The sequence below is a fragment of the Loxodonta africana genome, chromosome 13 (assembly GCF_030014295.1).
Source record: "Loxodonta africana isolate mLoxAfr1 chromosome 13, mLoxAfr1.hap2, whole genome shotgun sequence".
NCBI classification, from domain to species: Eukaryota; Metazoa; Chordata; class Mammalia; order Proboscidea; family Elephantidae; genus Loxodonta; species Loxodonta africana.
The window spans coordinates 49,834,886-49,856,254 of record NC_087354.1 but is presented as its reverse complement, the minus strand read 5'-3'; the positions used below and the strand labels follow the sequence as shown (position 1 = coordinate 49,856,254).

The 21,369-nt window shown below is 49.3% G+C and overlaps 1 protein-coding gene across 4 annotated transcripts in view; it reads right to left on the bottom strand.

Moving 5' to 3' along the window:
• Window positions 1-21,369, bottom strand: part of MEGF11 (multiple EGF like domains 11) — a 259,064-nt gene that overhangs the window by 196,283 nt on the left and 41,412 nt on the right. For all 4 annotated transcript variants that reach the window (XM_064267379.1, XM_010598051.3, XM_064267380.1 and 1 more), the window contains exon 4: window positions 8,385-8,477. In XM_064267379.1, the coding sequence (XP_064123449.1) occupies window positions 8,385-8,477 (93 nt within the window). The remainder of the gene's footprint in view (window positions 1-8,384; window positions 8,478-21,369) is intronic.

Sequence of the window (21,369 nt, the reverse complement as noted above, 5' to 3'; positions counted from 1 at the left end):
GGTGGAGGTGGGACTGTGTGTTAGGACAAAGGACTTCCACCCTCCAGAGGCAGCATGGAGCTGTGAGAACACACATTCTAGGTTCTAAGGCTGGATCATGTTAACTGGGCAAATCTAATCAGTTAGTCTTCTTCCCTGAGCTTGGATTTCCTCATTTGTGAAGGTGAGCTAACACACCTGGCATCTCCAGGGTCTGGGCAGATTCAGAGTGATAAGGTTTGGGAAGTATCTCCACCAGGTGGGAGCATGGATCCTCCCTCACCTTCCTCCTCAGAATCTGTGGCCCCCTCCTGCTTCTTCCTTACCTCCTGCATCCTTTTCTTCCTGTCCTCACGCCCGCTCCCCACACTCCACTGCTGGGAAGGAGCCCCAAAGTTTTGGCAGTGGCCCTTCCCAGCAGACCTATGTGGCCAGCCCCACTTACTCCCCGTTTGGCTCTGCCTATCTCCTTCCGGGCTCCCCTCGCCTGTTCTGGGCCACAGCCAGGAACCTCAGCCCACATCCTATACCTTTGCTTTGCCCCCATCCCCTGTGCTGCAGGCTGTGACACAGCCATGTCTGCCAGTAAGAGGTGTACCCAAGGGGCCCTGGGACAGGGGACGCTCCCCTGATGTACTTTCCAAACCAGGCAGATAGCAGTGTTGACCCCTCTGGGAATCTCTAACCAGTGCCCTGGCTTGGCCTATAGCCATGTGTCTGGCCTCTAGGCCTGGAAAGAAAAGGAGCCAGGCGAGTGGGTAACCATTAGGTCACATGCACAAAAGTCCACAGAATACCTTAGTCTGTTTGCTCCTGGCATGATGAGACCCACCCGCCTCTAAGACAAACCTAGCCCTGAACCCCCAGAACAGCTCAGGGCAGACGAAAGGCACAGGGATCAGAAGACCCAGGCTGAAGTCACTACCTATCCCCCAGTGACCTCAGGCAAGCTGCTTTCCTTCTCTGGGCCTCGGTTTGCCCATCTGTACAATGGAAGACCAGACAATTGCTGAGGTCCCTCCCAGGCCTAGATTCAATGGCTTGAAGTTAAATCAAAGATCCTGATGACCAGAAATTAGGTTTTGGACTCCAGACCACACTTCCCAGTACTCTGGTCCAGGAATATGTGGATACATGAAGGATGTGTGAAGAAGAAGGCAGGAAAACAGGATGGCCAAGCCACAGCAATATAGTGGGCTCAGTGAGTCAGGACTGAGCTCTGTGGAAAGAAACAGAGACCCTGGGCCACAGCCCAGATGCCAACCTGGGGCCAAGGAGACTAGGCACAGACAGTGGGGATCCTGAAGGAAGTCCGCATGCTGATGTAAGACAGAACAAACCCCCAAGAATGCAGGGGCTATAAACCATCCTTGCAAAAAGCCACCCAGCCCTGGGAAAATCTAACTCTGGCTATGGCCTTCCTGGTTTTCAGCCTTCACCCCTAAAGTAGCTTTGCCCCTGGGGAGGCCTTGTGGTGTCACCCCAAAGGGCCCACTATAAGCTCAAATTGTTGCATTAAAAAAAAAAATGCCTTTTCTGAATTTTATGACAAAATAAATCCGTGTTTGTTTTCACGTAAATACCAACGTTATCAGTTATTAGGTAACTAACGTGCTATTAAGGAACCTTGGTAGTGCAAAAAGTGAAGCACTTGGCTGCTAACTGAAAGGTTGGCAGTTCAAATATACTCAGTAGTTCAGGGGAGAAAGACCTGGCAATCTGCTTCCATAAAGGTTACAGCCAAGAAAGCCGTATAGGACAGTTCTACTCTGTCACATAGGGTGCTATGAGTGGAAAATGAGTTGATGGCACCCAACAACAACAAATGTGCCATTAAAAAAAAAAATAGCTGCCATGGAGTTGATATTGACTAATGGCAATCCCGTCTGTGTCACAGTAGAACTGTGCTCTATGGGGTTTTCAATGGCTGATTTTGGGGGAAATAGATTGCCAGGCCTTTCTTCTGAGGCACCTCTGGGTGGACTCGAATGTCCAACCTTTTGGCTAGCAGCTGAGTACATGAACCATTCACACCACCCAGGGACACCAATGTAGAAGAAATTCAAACTTGGTGGCTTCAAGAATCTCTAGCAAACACACACTTGGTTTGAGAAACACCAACCTAAAGGGCCCTAGGCTAGATAGGAGTATGGTCATGTTTCTGGGCTGGCAAACATTCGATTCTAATTTGCAACGTTATCTTAAAGCCAAGACAGCCAGGGGCTCCACATATCATTCGAGATAAGTGTTTGGCAGAAGCTTCTGTTGGAGGTGGCCCAACCAGGTTCCTACTGCCTTCATTACTCAGGTCACTCTGCAGTCCCGTCTGGTGCCTGGCATCTAAAGGTTTCCCCAGAAGTAAGACACTGTGTCCAGCGCTTTACTGACCTGTGCTTTCTCCTACACACGTGGATGACACAAGTTTAGTGAGGTCAAAGACTGTGGGAGACCGTAGGTAACGGAGGGGCGGGCTTCTCTCTCCTCTCTACCACTTGCTGTGGAGTCCTTTCTGACTCCTGGCGGTCCCATGTGTGTCAGAGTAGAACTGTGCTACATAGGTTTTCATGGCTGATTTTCTGGGAAATAGGGAGCCGGGCCTTTCTTCTGAGGCACCACTGGGTGGACTCATACCTCCAAGCTTTAGGTTAGCAACTGAGCATGCTAACCATTTGCACCACCCAAGGTGTCTTCTCATCTCTACCCCAGCCCTTCTGGGGGAAGCCTGAGACCACAAAGGAGATGCCATTCTGTAGCATTCTATAGCAAAGCACTGTGGGATGGGAGGCAGAGACCCAGGACCCAGGATATACAACAATTAAATAATACAATGAAAGCTTAAATTTCCAAGTTAATTCTTGGGTATCGTTTATAAGCGTTAACAGGGCGTATTTAATTTAGGAATTGGCTCACGTCCTTCTCCTTACAGCTGAAACCTCATAAATGAAATATACTGGATCATTGCCCAGTGCGGAAATAAAAGTTATGAATAATGTTTCTGTCTCAATCATTGTCAGTGCTTTAATATCCCTAATTACTTTAAAAAGCTAGATATTCAATATAGGAAAACTTTTTTTCTTTTCATCTCCACTTGTGAGATTAGTGCAATTTAATAAGAGTCACTCCGTTGTCTTTATTCAGTGTAAACTGACATTTCAGCCTTTTACTCATGGGATGGAGGTTTATGACCAAGCATGCTGCCACTCCATTTCCCCGTATTGGTCATCTCAGGATTACCCACAATAGCTGACGTGTCTGCCTACCAGGCAAATTAGCATCACCCTGCTTCCTTTACGGAGCAGAAAGAAATTAGTCCAGGCCTTAAAGGAATGAGGCTACGGGGTTATAAGACTGTAAAAGAATGAAAAGGTCCTCCCCACCCCCACCTCTGCTCCAGTGCTGGTTTGTCCCCTTCATGACTCTGGAAAGTCAAAAATGCCCTGGCAGCCACAAAGAGCAGGGCAGGGGCAGGTAGTAGGGTGATGGGTCTTGATCACCTTCCCTGCCACTTCCAGGAATTTATCCGAAGGAGAAACTAGACAAGTGGGCAATATGTATATACACAAAAGAATCACTGTAGCATTTTTACACAAAGCCACAGTCCATTCTTATCCATTCTTTCACAACCCCCAAATCTCTAAAAGTCAGGTTTTTTGGTTTTTTAAGTTTGGCACCAAAATTCATTTAATGGCAAAATCTACGTGGAACTGATTTGAAATTATGGGTTATCAGCATGCCCACTAGGCATCGGCTGTCATGTCACTTCAGAAATATTACAGTAAAACCTGCGAAAGCCGGAACCTGTATAAGGCAGAAACCTGTCAGAGAAGGAAAACTCAAATATTTTCCACTAAAACCGGTGATAGAAAAGTAGTAAGACTGCACCTGTCAAAGGTGGAAAAGCAAGGCAGTCCTGTTGAGTTCTGGCTCTCACAGGTTTCACTGTGCTGAGTTTGCACTGGAGTTGCTCGCTGCCCAGGCCCACTGGGGTATACGTCATATATGGTATAGTCACCAGATATCCTTCTAACCTCTGGAAAATTCTTAATTCTGAAACTTCTCAGGCCCCAAGGATTGTGGATAAAGGATGCTGGGCCTATAAGAGTGAAAAATTAGAAACAACGTAAGTGCCCATCAACAAAGAACTGGTAAGCACATTTGGCAATCCTTACGATGAAATTCTAATGAGGCCATTAAAAATTAAAATGGAGATTCGTGTTTGTTGACAAGGAAATAGGTCCGTGACATAAAATTGATTTAAAAAAGCCAGTCACAGAATAGCACACAGAGCTTGAGCTAAATTATAAAAGGGTATATACAGATCTGTCTATATACAAATGTGTAGAGAAGGGACGGTGAAGACGAGCACCCAAATGCTGACAGAGGTTATCTCTGGGCCTGGGACTTGGTGTGTGTGTGTTTTAACATTTTTGTCTATACTTTTGAAGTTTGAATTTTCTTTTTAATCTAAAGAGGTATACTTTTAGAGTCAGAAAAAAATTGAGAATGATGCTTTCATTTAAACAAAAATTAAAGCTTGCCCCTCAAAGTGTTTGGATGTGTCTAGGAAACTTCTATGCTTTTGGTTTGGCAGTGCTCACTTCCCCTGAATTGTGTGTTGTCCTTCCCTTCACCAAGGTTGACACTTGTCTACTATCTAGTTAGTGATTTCCTCTCCCCCTCCCTCCCCACCCTCATAACCAGCAAAGAATGTTTTCTTTTTCCCTCTGTGTAAACCTTTGCTTGAGTTCTTATAATAGTGGTCTCGTAGAGTATTTGTCTTTTTGTGACCGACTTATTTCACATGGCACAGTGCCCCCTAGATTGATCCATGTTTTGAGATGTTTTGCAGCTACCACCAACAACCACTCTGATAGGTATGACATCAGCGAGACCTGGACAGAACGTTAGAAAAATGTAGAGCAGAATTCAAATTCATGAAAAAAATGACCAGCCTCACTGGTCTGACAGAGATTGGAGGAACCCCTGAGACTCCGGCCCCTGGACACCCTGCTAACCCAGAACTGAAACCATTCCTAAAGCCTGCTTTTCAGACAAAGATTAGACAGGCCTATAAAACAAGAAATAACACAGGTGAGGAATGTGCTTCTTAGTTCAATCAAATATACAAGACCAAATGGGCAACTCCTACCCAAAAGCAAACATGAGAAGGCAGGAAGGGACAGGAACCGGACGAATGGACACAGGGAACCCAGCGTGGAAAGGCGAGCATGCTGTCACATTGTGGGGATTGTAATCAATGTCACAAAGCAATATATGTATAACTTTTTGAATGAGAAATTAACTTAGCTGTAAACTTCCGCCTAAGGCACAATAAAATTTAAAAAATAAAGCTTGCAGTGAGGCTTTTTTCACAGGTCACATGCAAAGACAAATACATGGATAAATTTTATTCAAAAATCTCAGAAACACACACCACACTGACTGGGATGCCTGTCCCTGTGAACATTGGTCCCTACACACACTCTAAGGCACGCACAGCGCACACAGGCAGACATGGTCCAACGGCACATTAGCAAGCAGGCTCAAACTGCTTGAAGCAAACCTGGTAACGATTTGTGTTCCATAGCTGATTCCCCTATCTCCACAGCACTATCTCAGGGCCACATCTTTCAAACAGATTTCCTCTTTCCCCTGTAGGTAGCTGTGTTTTCTGATTAAAGGCTTATTTAAACCTTAGGCCATATTAACAGAGATGCAGCATCCAGAAGGAAGGCAAACCCAATAATTAAAGTTTATGTTTGGGACCCAGATTTTTGCCTAGTTTGATAATCTTAGTTTGACCATAAACTAGCTGTGTGTCTGTAGGAAGTTCTTTAACCTCTCTGTGCTTCAACTTTTTCATCTGTAAAATGGGGGTAATAATAATAATTCTCCACCATCCATCTGTCAGTTTGTTGTACTGCGGTGGCTTGTGTGTTGCTAAGGTGCTTGAAGCTACACCACCGGTATTTCAAATACCAACAGGGTCACCCGTGGTAGAAAGGTTTCAGCAGAACTTCCAGACTAAGACAGACTAGGAAGAAAGGCCTGATGATGTACTTCTGAAAATTAGCCAATGAAAACCCTATGGATCATAACAGAATATTGTCTGAAATAGTACTGGAAGATAAGCCTCCTAGGTCAGAAGGCTCTCAAAATACACAGTGACTTCAACAATGAATTCGAGCATACCAATGATCGGGAAGATGGTACAGGAATGGACGACATTTCGTTCCGCCATACACGGAGTAACCATGGGTTGGAGCCAACTCGATGGCAACTAACAACAATGATAATTCTTACACCACAGGGTTGTAAAGATTAAGTGAGATGGTAAATGAATCAAGAGCTTAGTGCCTAGCATTTCCATTAGGATGTTTCCACACGGGTCAGACCAACTCCGCAGCTGTGTGGTCAGATCTGGGCACGATAGCAGAAGAGGAATAAAGACCACCTCTGAGGGTGAGAAACCAGGCAGGAAAGGCAATCCAGAACAAATCAAGTGAGAAACAAAGGAACTTAGAGAAGAAAAACTTGAGGAGGAAGGCAGGCGAGCACTGTTTTCTAATCCCTGAAGGGTTGACCCGTTGAGGGAGGAGCTCTGGTTTTTTCTGTGCAGCCTCAGTGGCTATTATCAACTGCTCTGTGATGGCCGTCTTCTTACACACAACCTGTACGCACGTCCAAGTTGCTCCTTGGGAGAAATTGCAGGGTCAGGGTGATGAAGCATCGTGCTCTGGCCTTTATCATGAGTGAGAACCAAACGGCAGAAGATAAGGTATATTTCCAGTCAACAGAACAGCTATAGTTTAACCTCTAATGGGCTGCCCTTGGCGTTATAACAGGGAGCAGCAAGCAGACCTGTTGAAGCAGGATTCAGCTAACCCTGGTTAGAGATTCTTCATCAAAGATTCATTGTAAACAAAGCTACACAAAACCAATCACGGACAAGGGGAAAAAAGCCCTCAAACATTCCACCCAACGTGTTTCCTGTAGTTCGAGTCCACAGAAACATGGATTTAACACACTCCTTTCACTCGTGTGTCCCTCAGGTTTACTTTTGTTGTCTAGAGGAGCCCCTACACCTGTTTCTCAGCTGCAGTCTACCTCAAAGGAATGTGACAGGTGGCGGCAGAAGGCCACCGTGGAGAGAGTCTTTGAGATGCAGATCCTGGGCTCCCTGTGCCAGAATAACCACCCAGGCTAAAAACAAAACCACATACCCAATGGCCTGGCTTCTCGTGCTCCAAGTAGACAGAGAGGATCCAGTCAAGGCCTTTGGAAAAAGGATGTAACTAGGTGTTTCCACCCCAGCAGAGACAGTGGAAAAGGGCAAGAGCGCTACATTGGGCCAACATGGACCCAACACCCTCCTCTCCAAGTTTTCATGGCCATTGTAGTCCACGTGGGATAGGTAGCAGAGAGGTGACTCCCAAAGATGTGTAAATAATGCGTCAGTTATCTGCTCCAGTCATCACAGGAAGACAGACTATATCCCAGCTCAAGGCAGGAAGAAATTTGGGCTTCAACACTAATCAAGGCCTCTCTGAAAATCAAACAAGACCATGATGTCATCCAGCCGTTGATTGTAAAATGTGCCAATGGCAAGAGGTAATCTGTGAGTATCTGGAGAAATGGAGCCAGAGAAGAAAGCCGTGCCTTCAGCTGGGCTCTTAGCAGAGAATCCCCAGAGCAGCAGCCAGGTGCACCGCACACCCCCCCCCGCCCCTGGTAGATCCAGTCCCACATAGAGAGATGCTCTGTGCTGGCATGGGTCAGCCCTGAGAGTATCCACCTGACTTGGTGGCCTGGCATTCTGTGCTCACCAGGAGGCCTCCCCGGGAGAATGTAAACTGTCTACCTACAGAGATGTAGGAACACAGTTACCTGTGCCTACCGGTGTCCCGCTCTCCTACCATTAGGGACCCAGAGGCATCCCAGTGGCGATTAGTCTCATAAATCAGTCCCCCTGAGCCTCTGTTGGCATCCTGAAAACTGAGCCTTTGCCCCAGCAAAGCCAAGAACCAGGCCTAGACCATGGTGACCTTCTGGGTCTGGCCTTGGGCAGCATCTCCATTTCACTTCGACCCTCAGAGACCACATCTATATGTGTTCCTTCAAAAGGCAGAGTTGTACAGGTGGCCCCACAGTTCCCTACACACACAACACACAACAGCCCCATGTGCCCCCACACACCATTACCCCCACATCCCATAGAACTGTCCACCTCCACAGGTGCCATCATGTGCTATATGCAGGTAAGCCTCCTCTGTAATGCCCACGCTCTCTGAGGCAGCCAACCTGAGTCACCCCAACCCAACACAAAGGAAGTCAGCATTCCCATGGCGTGGTACCTCCCACACAGAGCTGGGGGCTCGTCTGACCCCCACAGACCCTAGACTCACCGCTGGAGCAGTCGGGCCCTCCCCATCCGGGCTCACAGTGGCAGGTGTCCGGGGAAACACACCGGCCATGCACGCACTCTTCCGTACACAGGGCTGCAGGGACAGGAGAGAAGAGGGAGAACAAACAGTGAAAACCAACCAGCAGGTCAAGGAGCATAAACCACTTTGTAACAACTCCCTGGTGCCCAGGGATGCTCTGAAATCTGACACGTAACATTAACCATCACACTGGCTTTGAGAAAATCAAACTACTCTTGACAGGAGTCATTTAATTAACTCCAAAATGGATCCCAGGAGAGTGTGTTTCATCCCAGCCTCATTTCCTAAAAGGACACCCAAGCCCAAGAAACAGTAGCCCCGGTGGCTTTTCAAGACTACCTCTCCCAGTGTTTAACTCTTGGAGACCTTCCACAAACTCTAACCCTTAAATCCACGCTCCTGTTCTCCTTCCCCATCAGCTCAGGAAATGACCTGTCATTTCCATCCTTGACTTGCTCGATGTCTTTCTGCAAAGGCCCTGAAATTTATCAGGCTGCCTCCAAGGACCAAGTTCTTCTCACTTTCCCCCACCTTTCTCCTCTCCTCCCCATATGTCCCTATTTTTGGGCTCTCAAATGTCAGCAAATCTGCAAAGCACACAAATGCTGAGGTGGGAAAGCAACAGCTAATTATAAGAAAGTAATTAAGAGAGACATCCACGATGATGATAATTGTAATTAGAAATTGCGTGGCAATTTCTTATCACGCAGTCAAATGCTACAGCGTCCTGAGTCAGGAGGCAGCGGCAGTGAAGTTTCCGTCAACTAATCCAGCGCTGGGAAGGTTCACTGGCAGCGTTTTGAAGAAGGATGATTGTTTCTCTCTTCCATTTGACAGAATCCACGTTTTCTCAAGGTAACCTTTTGCTCCTGCAAGATCTGCTCCACCACCTAATCCATCAGTGGAGGATTATAGAAACCTCCCCTTTGCTACCTCCACCAATTTTGAAAGCTTGGGAGATCAGCAGCTACCATCAACACTGTCAATTTCTTAGGCGGGATCTAGATGAAGAAGAACCTTTTTCTGAAAGCAACTACAGACCTTCTCTCCGCCTGGAGCTGACCTGGGCTGGTGAGTAGGTGGCTCCCTTATAGTAAGTTTTAAGGGGCTGCTGCTGGCCTCCAAACACCCATCCCACTGCCATGCCAACTGCCTGGGCACCTCCTGATGTCCACCATGAGGCACTGTCAGGTCAATAACCAAGACCCATTGCCATCAAGTTGATTCCAACTAATGACGACCCCACGTTTTACAGAGTTGAACTGGTCCGTAGGGTTCTCTTGGCCATTACCTTAACAGAAGCATGGTACTGCTGGGAAGGTTCAAACTGCCAACCTTTAGGTTTAGTCTTTGTACCAAGGCCCTCTTTCATAGTTAATGTGGTCCTCCCAAACACAAGTGCTGACCCTGAAGCTGTTGAATCAGCTATGCCCCCACCAGGAGCAAGATCCATGTAAGGCAGACCCCAGAAGAGCCATTTCAGGTACCATCCTGGCCAGAGGTCTAGAACCAACCTGTCCTCTCTAAGCTTGTGATGTGGTGTGTTTGGACAGCCCTGGTGCCTGAGCTCTTCTCATTTGCACAAGTGGTTTTCAGGAAGGGCTCTGGTTTGTGCTGAAGGCTTTGGCAGCACCCAGCTGGGTGACCCAGGGAGCAGGTGGGGCTGACCAGCTAGCTTAGCTCTCGATGGGGGAACTAGGCTGGACCCTGACCCCAGGGACCAGCTCCACTTACAGCTGCAGTGAGCTGCTTACCTGGCTGCTGGCAAGACCCCAGATGGTCACTCCTGATCCCCCTCCTCCCACTGGACCTCCCAAACAAGTTCAAATGGGTCAATGTTCCCCAGTATACACTGGACACCAGATGTCCATCTGGGGCCCCCACTGGAAGCAGCCTCTCAGCCCAGTCCTGGCCTTGGCTGCACCCATGCCTACTCCCTAGAGGCTGAGCCCCAGCATGCTCCCCAGCTGGGCTGTCTGTGTTACAGCCAAGCCCTCTCATCACTTTGTCAGATTAGCTCTCTGACTCCCGGCTGCTGTCTGGCTGCAGAGAGCAGGACTTTGACCCTGGCTTTCTGCAGAGGATGATGAATCATGAACCTCCTAGGTGTCAGGGTTAGAAGACACCTCAGGGAAAATGGCGACCAGCTCCTTCATTTTATATGCAGAGAAACTGAAGCCTGAGTGTCCGTGACCCCTTGGACAGTGTGTGACCTCTAGGTCAGGGAGGAAGGAGCTTGGGGATGAGGCTTCTGGAAGCAGAGGCCTGTGAAGGTGGAAGGAGGTGAGAGGTGCCTATAACTGTGGGACCTTCATCCATGCATCACCCCAGCTGGACTTCCTCCCCTGCCCAGACAGCTCAGGGGCTAGGGCCAGTCCAGAGGGACCAGCACAGGGGTGCCACAGCCAGCGCCCAGGAGGGTTGGTGAGTGCCGGAAAAGGCCAGAGAAGCTGCTTTAGCACACCGACTGCCCAGCAGAGTAGGGCCGGGCAGGCAGCCAGAGCAGCTCCAGGGAGGAGGGAGAGAAGTCTGAGAAGGAAAACCATCCAGGGCCCCGTTCCACCCTCCCCTCCCTCTGGCTGACCCCAGAGACCTGAACCAGTGGCCTCCCTTCTGCTGGGGGAAGGGAAATTTGGATGCTCTGAGCAAGCTCCACACTTACTCTTCCTTTGGTCCCTCCCCGAAGTTCCAGGGACCTGGAGGACAGTCTGCCGAGCACCGCCCCAGACTGCAGACATAGACCCCCAGACTGCAGACACAGACCCCCCAAACTACAGACATGTATCCCCTGGACTGCAGACACAGATTTCCAGACTGCAGACACAGACCCCCAGACGACAGACATAGACCCCCAGACTGCAGACATAGATTCCCCCAGACTGCAGACATAGATCCCCAGACTGCACACATAAACCCCCAGGCTGCAGACACAGACTCTCAGGCTGCAGACATGTATCCAGCACACTGGCCCCCGTGACCCTACAAGCAGAGGACAGCTATCCCCACTAACCCTGGGCCTGACTCTAGGGGCCCAGTGGGTGGTCCCTCATCATTGTCCCCCTCCCGTCACCATCCCCCTGGTATTATGCCTGAGCTGCGTGCTTGTCAAAACCTCAATCCATTCATATTTCATAGGTGTGTTTAGACAGTGTTGTTTGAGGCATGAAATATTGATAGCAATACCCAAGGCTCAGATTGCCATATTTGGCAACCTGGCCACTGTGTGTTTGAGTACCTGGTGAGGAGGGGACGGGTGTTGGTGGGGCTCTCCTGAGGAGGGATGGAGGTGAGATGAGCCACACCCTGACTGACCCCCCCTGGGGGGTGAATGCCACCGCAGGCCCGGGTGGAGTCCAGCCATGGGCAGCCCTGTCCAGAGGCTAAGGGCTTTTACACAGCAGCTGCCCCTACAGCAGCCAGGGTCTGGGTTCTGACTCCAGGCCCTGTGCCAGCTGACTTCCTGGGAGGGACGGAGTTAGGGTTCTGCCACCCTGGCTTCCCTCTTCTCTGTGTCCTAGACTCCGCATGGGCATTTTGTGGAGGTCCTCTCTCCTCTGCTGCCTGCCCTTCTGTTATCATGAACAGGGGCCAGAGCAGAGCCTGTGGGCTTCCCCTCTCCAGACCTCCCTGAGAAATGGGAATGATGCTTTCTTGGGCTCCCCACATCCCCATCACCCCCCACATCATCTTCTAACATCCTGGGTGCTAGAAGCATCTTCAGCAAGAAGCAATGCAGCACCAGGGCTAAGAGCACAGACGACGTCCCGAGGGCCGGGCCTGGGTCTAGCAAGGCCACTTAGTAGCTCTAGACCTCAGGCAAGTTACACGACACCTCCATGTCTGTGTGTCAGCCCCCATCCATTCAAGGGGGGACGGTGACAGGACAGGCTCACAGGGCGCACGTGAGGGTTAAACAAGTAAATAAAGTGCCCAGAGCAGGGCCTGCTGGACAGTAAGTGCTCATGAACATTGCTATTGGTATTGAGTTCCTCAGTGGTACAAAAGGTTAAGCGCTGGCTGCTAACCAAAAGGTTGGAGGTTTGAGTCTACCCAGGGGCTTCTCAGAAGAAAGGCCTAGCGATCTACTTCTGAAAAATCAGTCTTTGTAAACCTTACGGATCACAGTTCTACTCTGACACACATGGGGTCGCCATGAGTCAGAGATGACTTGATGGCACCTGGTCCTATAGGGTTTCTATGAGTCGGATTTGACTTCACAGCAATGAGTTTGGTTTGGTTTTTTATTAGTAGTGGCTCCTCAGCTAGAATATAACACCCCCCCACCCTCACTCCGAGGGCAGGGTCCTTACCATGCTTGAACCTCTTCTATACTTCACACACACAGTCTACTCCCACCCTGCACTGAGGTCACAGGCACGTTGCTTCCCCCTCTGGGCTTCAGTGTCTATGTCAGTAACATAAAGGCATTAGAACACATCACCCTTAAGGGTCATTCCGCCACTGACATCTCTTGATTCTTCTCTTCTGAACTCGGGTTGATCTGGCTCCACCATACCATCCTCCAGCAGCCTGAGGCTTGAAACTCTTCCAATAGGCTCCCAAGTCCTGGGTCACCAAGGCCAGGAACAACCTCCACCACCCAGCTCCACCAAGGAGATGCCTCCTGCCACCCAAGTTTGCACATTATGGAGGGTGAAATATTTTCCCCCAAGAGTCCCCACTTCCCACAATGCGACTGATCAGCCCATGGAGGCCTCGTCTTCCTCTGAATCCCGTGGCACTGTGTGGGGTCACCCACTTGTTGACATGTAGCACGTGTCCCTCCTGTCATTTCCCCTTTGAGCGTGAGTTCATCTGGTCTCCCTGGCTAGATTGTGAGCTCCTTGAGGGTAAATACAGGGTTTTAACAACCCCTTGATTTCCCCACAGGCCATGCATTACAGATACACTTCTGGAAGCCATGCTTGGAGGAGATGGTGACAAGCCAGAAGAGAAGGATGGGACTGAAGAGGATGTGGACATGAGACCTGTGAGGACCATGTGAAGAGCATGGTGTTTAGCCTGGAGAAGGAAGTACGGGGGGAGGAGAGGAGAGCAGAATCTTCCACGCTAAGAGTATGACCTCAGCATGAGGATCTTGTGCAAATTCACATTGCTAGCAAGAGACTGAGCTGGCTCAGTGTCTCTCAATCTCTTTTCTGTGTTGCCTCACTCCCAGAGCAGAGAGCTGTATTTTCGATGGCCGCTGGCAGCGGACAGGCTAAAGCAGGAGCCGCTCTGTCCCAGACAGAATAGGGACCAAGGGGTGCAAGTGACAAGGGGCAGATTTCAGTCTAACCCAGGGCAAAACTTTCTAACTAACACCTGAATGAGCTAACACCATGGCTCCTTGAAAAGGAGAGAGGCCCTACAAATGCTGTAGGCCCACAGGCTAAATCCAGTGACTTGACGGCTATGGGTTTGGTTTTTTTTTGTTTTGGTTGTCTATTTTGTAAACAAAGTTCTGTTAGATTACAGTCATGCCTATTTATTCATACATTGCTTATGGCTGCTTTTCCACCATAATGGCAGAATTGAGTAGTTACAACGGAAACTGATGGCCAGCAAAACCTAAAATTAGGAGCCTGGGTGGTGCAATGGTTAAGTGCTTGGCTGCTAACCAAAAGGTTGGCGGTTGGAGCCCACCCAGCTGCTCTCTGGGAAAAAAACTGGCAACCTGCTTCCACAAAGATTACAGCTACGAAAATCTTCTGGGGCAGCTCTACTCCATCACATTATGAGTTGCAATCGACTCAATGGCACCCAATGACAACAGAGCCTAAAATATTCACGACCTGGGCTTTAAAGTTCTCCTCCTGCTGTAGGGGGTTCCTGCTTTGGTGGGAAATTGGGCTTTGGGACTTGTAAGGTCACTTCCTCCCTCTTGCTCACTCCCCAGTATGACCAGACCATACAAGGTCAAGAAGCTCCTAGGAAATACCAAATGACACCATCCTACTGTCTAAAGTGGTACTTTGGATCCACCCAAAGGAACAAAAGCCATCAAACTGGGAAGCATAACCTTGCAGCAGCCATGCACGCTGACTCAGCACTTTATTTTAGTCTCTCTTTCCTCCTGGGGGCTCGGGACAAGGAATATGGATGATTTAACGGATGCTTGTGTTGCAATCGATGGTCTTGCTCCAGTAGACACTAGTAAGTGTGTGATGAGTGAAAAAGAGTCCAAATGGTTTGTCTTTTCTCTTCGGCAGGCACTGCGCTAGGCACTGTGTATCCATTGTCCTGTTTAATCTTTTTTTTTTTTTAATTGTCTTTTACGTGAAAGTTTACAGCACAAATTAGTTTCTCATTCAAAAATTTTATACACAAATTATTTTGTGACTTTAGTTGCAATCCCCACAATGTGTCAGCACTCTCCCCCTTTTCCTTTCTACCCTGGGTTCTCTGTGTCCATTTGTCCCTTCCTGCCTTCTTTGTTTTTGGGCAGATGTTGCCCATTGAATTAAGAAGCACCTTCCTCATGTGTGTTATTGTTAGTTTTATAGGCTTCTCTAATCTTTGGCTGAAAGGTGGGCTCGGGAGTGGCTTCAGTTCTAAGTTAGCCATAGTCTCAGGGGTTCCCCTAGTCTCCTGTCAGACCAGTAAGTCTTATCTTTTTTTGTAAATTTGAATTCTGTTCTCCATTTTTCTCCTGCTCTGTTTGGGACCTTCTATTATGATCCCTGCCACAGTGGTTGGGGGTGGTAGCCAAGTACCATCTAGTTCTTCTGGGCTCAGGCTGGTGGAGGCTGTGGTCCATGTGGTCCATTAGTCCTTTGGACTAATATTTTCCTTGTGTCTTTGGTTTTCTTCATTCTCCTTTGCTCTAAACATGATGGGACCAACGGATGTATTTTAGATGGCTGCTCACAAGCTCTTAAGACCTCAGACACTACAGACAAAAGTAGGATGTAGAACATTTTCTTTATGAACTATGTTATGCCAATTGACCTAGATGTTCCCCGAGACCATGGTCCCCAGGCCTCAACCCCAGTAACGCGATCCCTCAGGGTATTTGGATGGGTCTAGGAAGCTTCTATGACTTCACCTTGGTCAAGCTGTGTTGACTTCCCCTAGGCCCATTTACTCTTTACAGCTCTCTAAGACAGGTATTATTACAACTCACTCACTGTTGGGAAAATAAACCACAGAAAGGTTAAATAGCTTGTGCACATTCACATAGCTAGCAAGAGACTGAGCTAGCTCAGTGTTTCTCAACCTTTTTTTCTTTATTACTCCACCCCAGCAGCTTTTTTAGACATTTTTTTCATAATTGCTCTCTTCCGGTGAAATTCTAACATCAGATAGGCTGTACATCTGTTTACGAACTGCATGCATACCTGTGCTTCTTATATCAACAGAGGAAGAACCGGTTTTACCCCTTGAGGATGCATGTGCTAGATGGTCTCCATTTGCCCCTCCGGATGGGCTCTTGCTCCTTCTCAACCCCGCTCTCTGCTCTGAGAAGCTGACCTCCATAGATGGCGTTAATGCTCTTCATTGCCTTCTGGCTTCTAGATGGGTCAGCCAATGGGACATACCAGCAGGAGACGGACAAGGCAGGGCTGAGGTTAGCAGTGGTGGTGGTGCTTCTCCACCAAGGCCACCGATCCTGTTGGGTAGCCCATCCTACAGCTAAAGGTCCCAGTGGGTTTCTCCAGGTCTGGGGACAGGAGTGGCTCTTTGTTGCTAGCCAGGGGAGAAGGATCTCTTACTGTTTTCCCTACCTCTTCTCATACCTTTATAAATCATCATTTTATTAAGCTCTCCTCAGTTATCCTTTTCAACATGCCGTCTGTTTCTTGCTGGGACCCTAGCCGAGCCAGTGGCCAAGCCAAAGTTTGAACCCACATCTGTGTGACAACAAAAGGTCTGTTCTCAACCACATGCTACACCACCACTCAAACCACAAGCTGAGATAAATAAGCTCCAGTTCCAGATCTTTTACTGACTGGCGTGATAACTTAGCCAGGTCCCTTCTTCTCTGGTCTCAGTTTCTCCGTCTGTGAAATGAAGGGGTTGGATGACATGCTCCTTCCAGTTCTAGGAGTCTATGGCTGCACTGTAGTTAGCTACTGACTTTCTGGCTGACTGATTCAAGCCAAGTTTGAGAACAATCCAGGCCACAAATGCAGACCCAGAGCTTGGCATGGGAGCAAGTACGTTCTGAGGTACAGATGGGAGGCCAGGGCACAGGCCCGGCATGAGCTTGCATCCGCAGTTCAGTGCCCAGGACCGTGATCTTGGCATTGAGCAAAGGGGTCTGAGTCAGACTTGAGGTCTTCTCTGCAAACCAACTGCTGAGACGACACTGACTAAGGTGGCCCAGTCTGCCACCCCTCTCTCATGGTGTGACTTCTGAATCGATTCTCGGTTCTATGAGCATTTCACCCAAGATGACCCAGAAGTCTCTGGGGGTGTCCACGGTAATATATTTTGCCTGGCAGTTTGCAAATGGTCTTACTAGTTAGTGGAACTATAAAAATTACTTACATGAGAAGGTCGAGATAAATAAAGACAACTTTCATGCTCCCTGGCCAACTAGCCTGGTACCTAACTAGGACAAAAGAAAGCTTGGGGTCAGGGAGAGAAGGTGGTGGCCTTCCAGAATTCATTGGCATATGGCTTCCAGAGCTTCCCCTGGACCCAGTTTCCCCAGTGCTCTGGGGCACATTGATCAGTCCACCGTTAGCATTCTTGGCAGGAGCCTCAGATCAGGTTGTTATTTGATTCAGTTTGCAAATAAAATGACCTACATCCAAGTGGGCCCAAGTGCCAATTCTGAGGTCACATGCTTAGCATGAGTGATTCTGCCATTCCCAAGGTCACAGCATGTAGTGTGTGCGTGTGTGTCTGTGTAGAGGTTTCGGGGAGCCACCAAGGGAGTTCTGAAACAATTCATCAGAGGTGCATCACTCGTTCCTCAATAATTACCAGCCCCGAGTCTCCTCCACAGCTGGGAAGAGTCAAATCAGCTGGCCCTTCCTCTCAGCACGTCTAGAGTTTGCTTTTAATTGCTGTGGCCACATCTGGCTGCAAGAGCTGAAACAGTCAATTAAAAGCAAAGCAAAACTTTACGTGCAGGCCTGATTAGCTGAAAGGACAGTAAGGGCTGAACGCTCTGCTGGTCTGGGGACCGCCCACCTGCAGGCCCTACTTCTTCCGAGTGGAGGGTCCTGGGGACACCCACACAGGCTCTGGGAGGGGAGCCAGAGTGCGCCGCTCCCACTGAACCTGCCAAGCTGGCATGTGACCACTTATCTTTAATTCAGTCCATGCTTTGCTGATTTTTACTCCTTGGCAGAGTAGCATTATTCAAAAGCCTGGGTCTCTGCTCTGCCACTTAGCTACTGTCCTTGAGCAATGTCCCTGGTCCTTAGTTTCCTCATCTATAAAATGGCCATTGATCACAGTACTTAACTTAGAGGGTTACTGGAATCCCTGAGTGGTGCGAATGGTTAACGTGCTCAGCTACTACCCGAAAGGCTGGAGGTTTGAGCCCACCCAGAGGTGCCTCAGAAGAAAGGCCTGGTGACCTACTTCTGAAAACTCAGCCATCGCAGACCCTAGGGAGCACAGTTCTCCTCTGACACACAGGGGTCTCCATGAGTCAGAATCAGCTTGCCGACAACTGGTGCTGGTAGAGGGTTATTGCAAAGAGTGAGCGGGTTAATTCATCCAAAGCACCTAGAACCAGGTGTTAGAGTTGTTGCTGTTCCTTCCATTTTTGTTGCCACTTTAATAGCATTCCGCTTCCAAGACTGGGCAGGGGGGCTGGGATGTCATGGTTCCAAAGCATGTTTAGGCTTATTTCCAGCCCAGAGGATGACAGACTGGCTTGAGTTAGGCCTGAAGATGTAGGAGCCAACTTCCTGACTCCTCATCCACCAGAAACAGGCAGGGAAGGCTTGGTAGCACTGGGAAAACTGGAGATATTGGGGTTGGGGTGGCGGAAGCAGGAACAGTCCCGGTTCAGCTCACTTGTGACTTGTAAGTGACCCGGGGGAGCACTACTCGTACCCCGTCCTGATTCTCAGAGAAGAGGAGCATGGAATGAATGAGAGGCCACAGTCATGGCTGCCAGGCCCTTTCTTATGTGGAGGGCGATTTGTTGTGCTTCTGGAGGGAAGCATGAGTTTGGGAGAGGGGTAGGGGATAAGGAGGGAGAGCTTGCACCCTGGTGTCCTCCTGCTCCTGTGCACCTCTTGCTTACTCACGCAGTGACCCACCCACAAATGCATTCACTCAACACGTGATCACTGAGCACCTCCTGTATCCTGGGCCCTGCGCAGGGGTTATGGGAGAGGAGTCTAGGATAGAGAAATGGCCAGGCTCTGCCCTACCCCCGGGGACTTCCAGGCAATGACCACGCCCTCTGCCTACTCTTGGCCCCTTCCCCCAAAGGGCCCCCTCTGGTGGCCTCCTCTATCCTGCAGGAGCCTGAGGCAGCAGGGTGTGCTCCTACCCTCAGAAGCCCCTCAGAGAACTGTGCCCAGAGGGACAACATTTGCTCTGATTCCCATGAGGCAGGATGGTGAGGCGACAACAGGACAGACTTGAGAGCCAGGCTGTCTGGATTCAAGTCTTGGTTCTGCCAAGCTCCTGGTTGTCTGACATCAGGCAGGTTATTTAACACTTCTGGGCCTCAGTTTTCCCATCTCTAACTTGAGGATAATGGTCCCCTACCTCCTTAGTTTGTTGCAAGATTAAATCACTAATTCATGCAAACTGCTTAGAAGAATGCCTGGCCCATGGGAACCTAGCTACGTGTATTATTTCTTCAAGGCCAACCATTCCATTCCCCTGTCTCTGAGTAGTTGCTCACTCCAAAAGCATTTTTAAGCACCTACTGTGTGCCAGGCACTGTGCTAGGTGCTGCAAATGCCAAAAGCAAATAAGCCGCAGTATCTGCTTTCATGTTCCCAACATCCTGGTAGGGGAAAGGGAGACAGTGAGTGAGAGAATGAGTGAATGAGCCGGTGAGCAAGGGAGTGGTAATGTTACAAGTGCTGAATCACAGCCAGTGCAGAGTGCTGGGTGGCCCCCAACCAGGGAGTGGACAATTCTTTCATACATGGGGGTCTGGGGAGGATGCAGGAAAGGCTTCACAGACAAGGCAATGCTCCAGTGGATGTTCACTCAAAATAGAGTTATTGGTCACCTACCACGTGCGAAGCACCTACCATGCTTGGGAAAATAGAGGCAAGACCCTCAACGAGATGGACTGACACAGTGGCTGCAACAACAGGCTCAAGCATAACAACGATTGTGAGGATGACGCAGGACCAGGCAGTGTTTTGTTCTGTTGTAGACGGGGTTGCGATGAGTTGGAACTAACTCGATAGCACCTAACCACAACAGCCACGTGCCAAACATCAGCCCTTTTCACTCCCAGATCACAGAACAGGGAAATTTGCCTCTTAGAGTCCTCCTTCCTTTACCTTCCTTCATCCAGCCCTCTCACTTCTCCTGACTCATGCGTGGCTCCCTCCTGCTTTCCCTCTTTGGCATGTGAAGCTTCTCCCAGTTGTGAATGAGCCCAACCCTCCTCACTCGAGGCCTTCATACAGCCTGGAGCTCCATCTACGACCCAGCTCTCCAGCAATCCCACCACTTACTTCTGCTTACTCCTCACATTAACTCGGATGTCACTTCCTCTGGAAAGCTTTCCCTGCCTGCACTGCCGACTCCCTGCCCCAGGCTGGGTTAGGTCTCCTCCTCTCTGCTCCTACCGCATCCATCCGGCATCCAGTTTGCCCCATGGGCCACAGCACCGATTTCTAGATGCTACTTGTCTGCCCCCTTGAGCTGCATAAAGGCAAGGACCCAAAAAACCCAGTGCCACCAGGGTTTCCTAAAGGCAGGGAAAAAAAAATTTTTTTTTTTTTTTTTACAGACCTCTACTAATTCATCCTTATGTCCCAGCACCTAGGACAGCGCCTGGCACATGGCAGGTGTGTAATAACATATATTGAATGAATGTAAGGGATCTCTCCCTCCAGCCCCTCATCCAGAGCCCTGCCTGTCACTCACATGGGCCATGCCTGTCTGGATGGGGGTGAATAAATAACTCACCTAAGAGACCGGGGCAGAGCCAAGCTCCCAACCCCACCCCCTCCCCACAGCAGGGCAGTGAAATGCTCTTTAGAGAAATTCTAGCACTCTCCAGCTAAAAGACAAAGACTGTTCCAGCAAAATCCAACAAGAAGGATTCCAGCCTGGGGTATGGGCCTCCCCCTTCCAGTCTGGAGCCCTGGCAGCCATCTATCATCAAAAGCCAGTGTCAGATTGCAAACTCCGGGTGGAGGGCCTCCCTTGTATCTCTACCAATAACCCCAAGATATTAGCCCACCTGGCACGGCTCACCTCGACGTGGCCTAACTATTAACAATTGTTTATATATTAGAATTGCCAACTCGTCAGGACGTTCCTATTGGGTCCCCATGAAAGGCAACCACATCCAACTGCTGGGCCTGATAAAAGCCCCAGTGCTGCAGTCAATTCCCTCAGTCAATGCTGCGGCCCAGGTCTGCCTGTGGACTGCTCCTGGTGCCTTCCGCACTTCGTAAAGGATTCTCCCAGCTGAGTGTTCAAACCACCCAGGCTGCAGCCCTGCAAGGAGCAACAGCTTCTCAACTTCTTAATGATGCTGGAGCATACGGCCTGAGTCAGCAACCGCCAGCACACGACCCAAGAAAATCTTTTTCTGGGTCTTTTTTTTCCTCGTTTGACAGATGCCAGGCTTTCTCCAGAAAGACACATTCCAACTGATTGATTTTTTTCTCTGGGAAATTGATCCTCACCACCTACGAGGAAAGCAAGACACGAAGCTTGTCGAGCATTTTTTAAATGCCCTGATTTAAAAACCGGTCCCCTGGTTCTGCCTTGCGTCTTGCTTTTCCTGAAGGAGCTGGCCTTTTCGTGTGGCCATGGTGACACAGCCCCA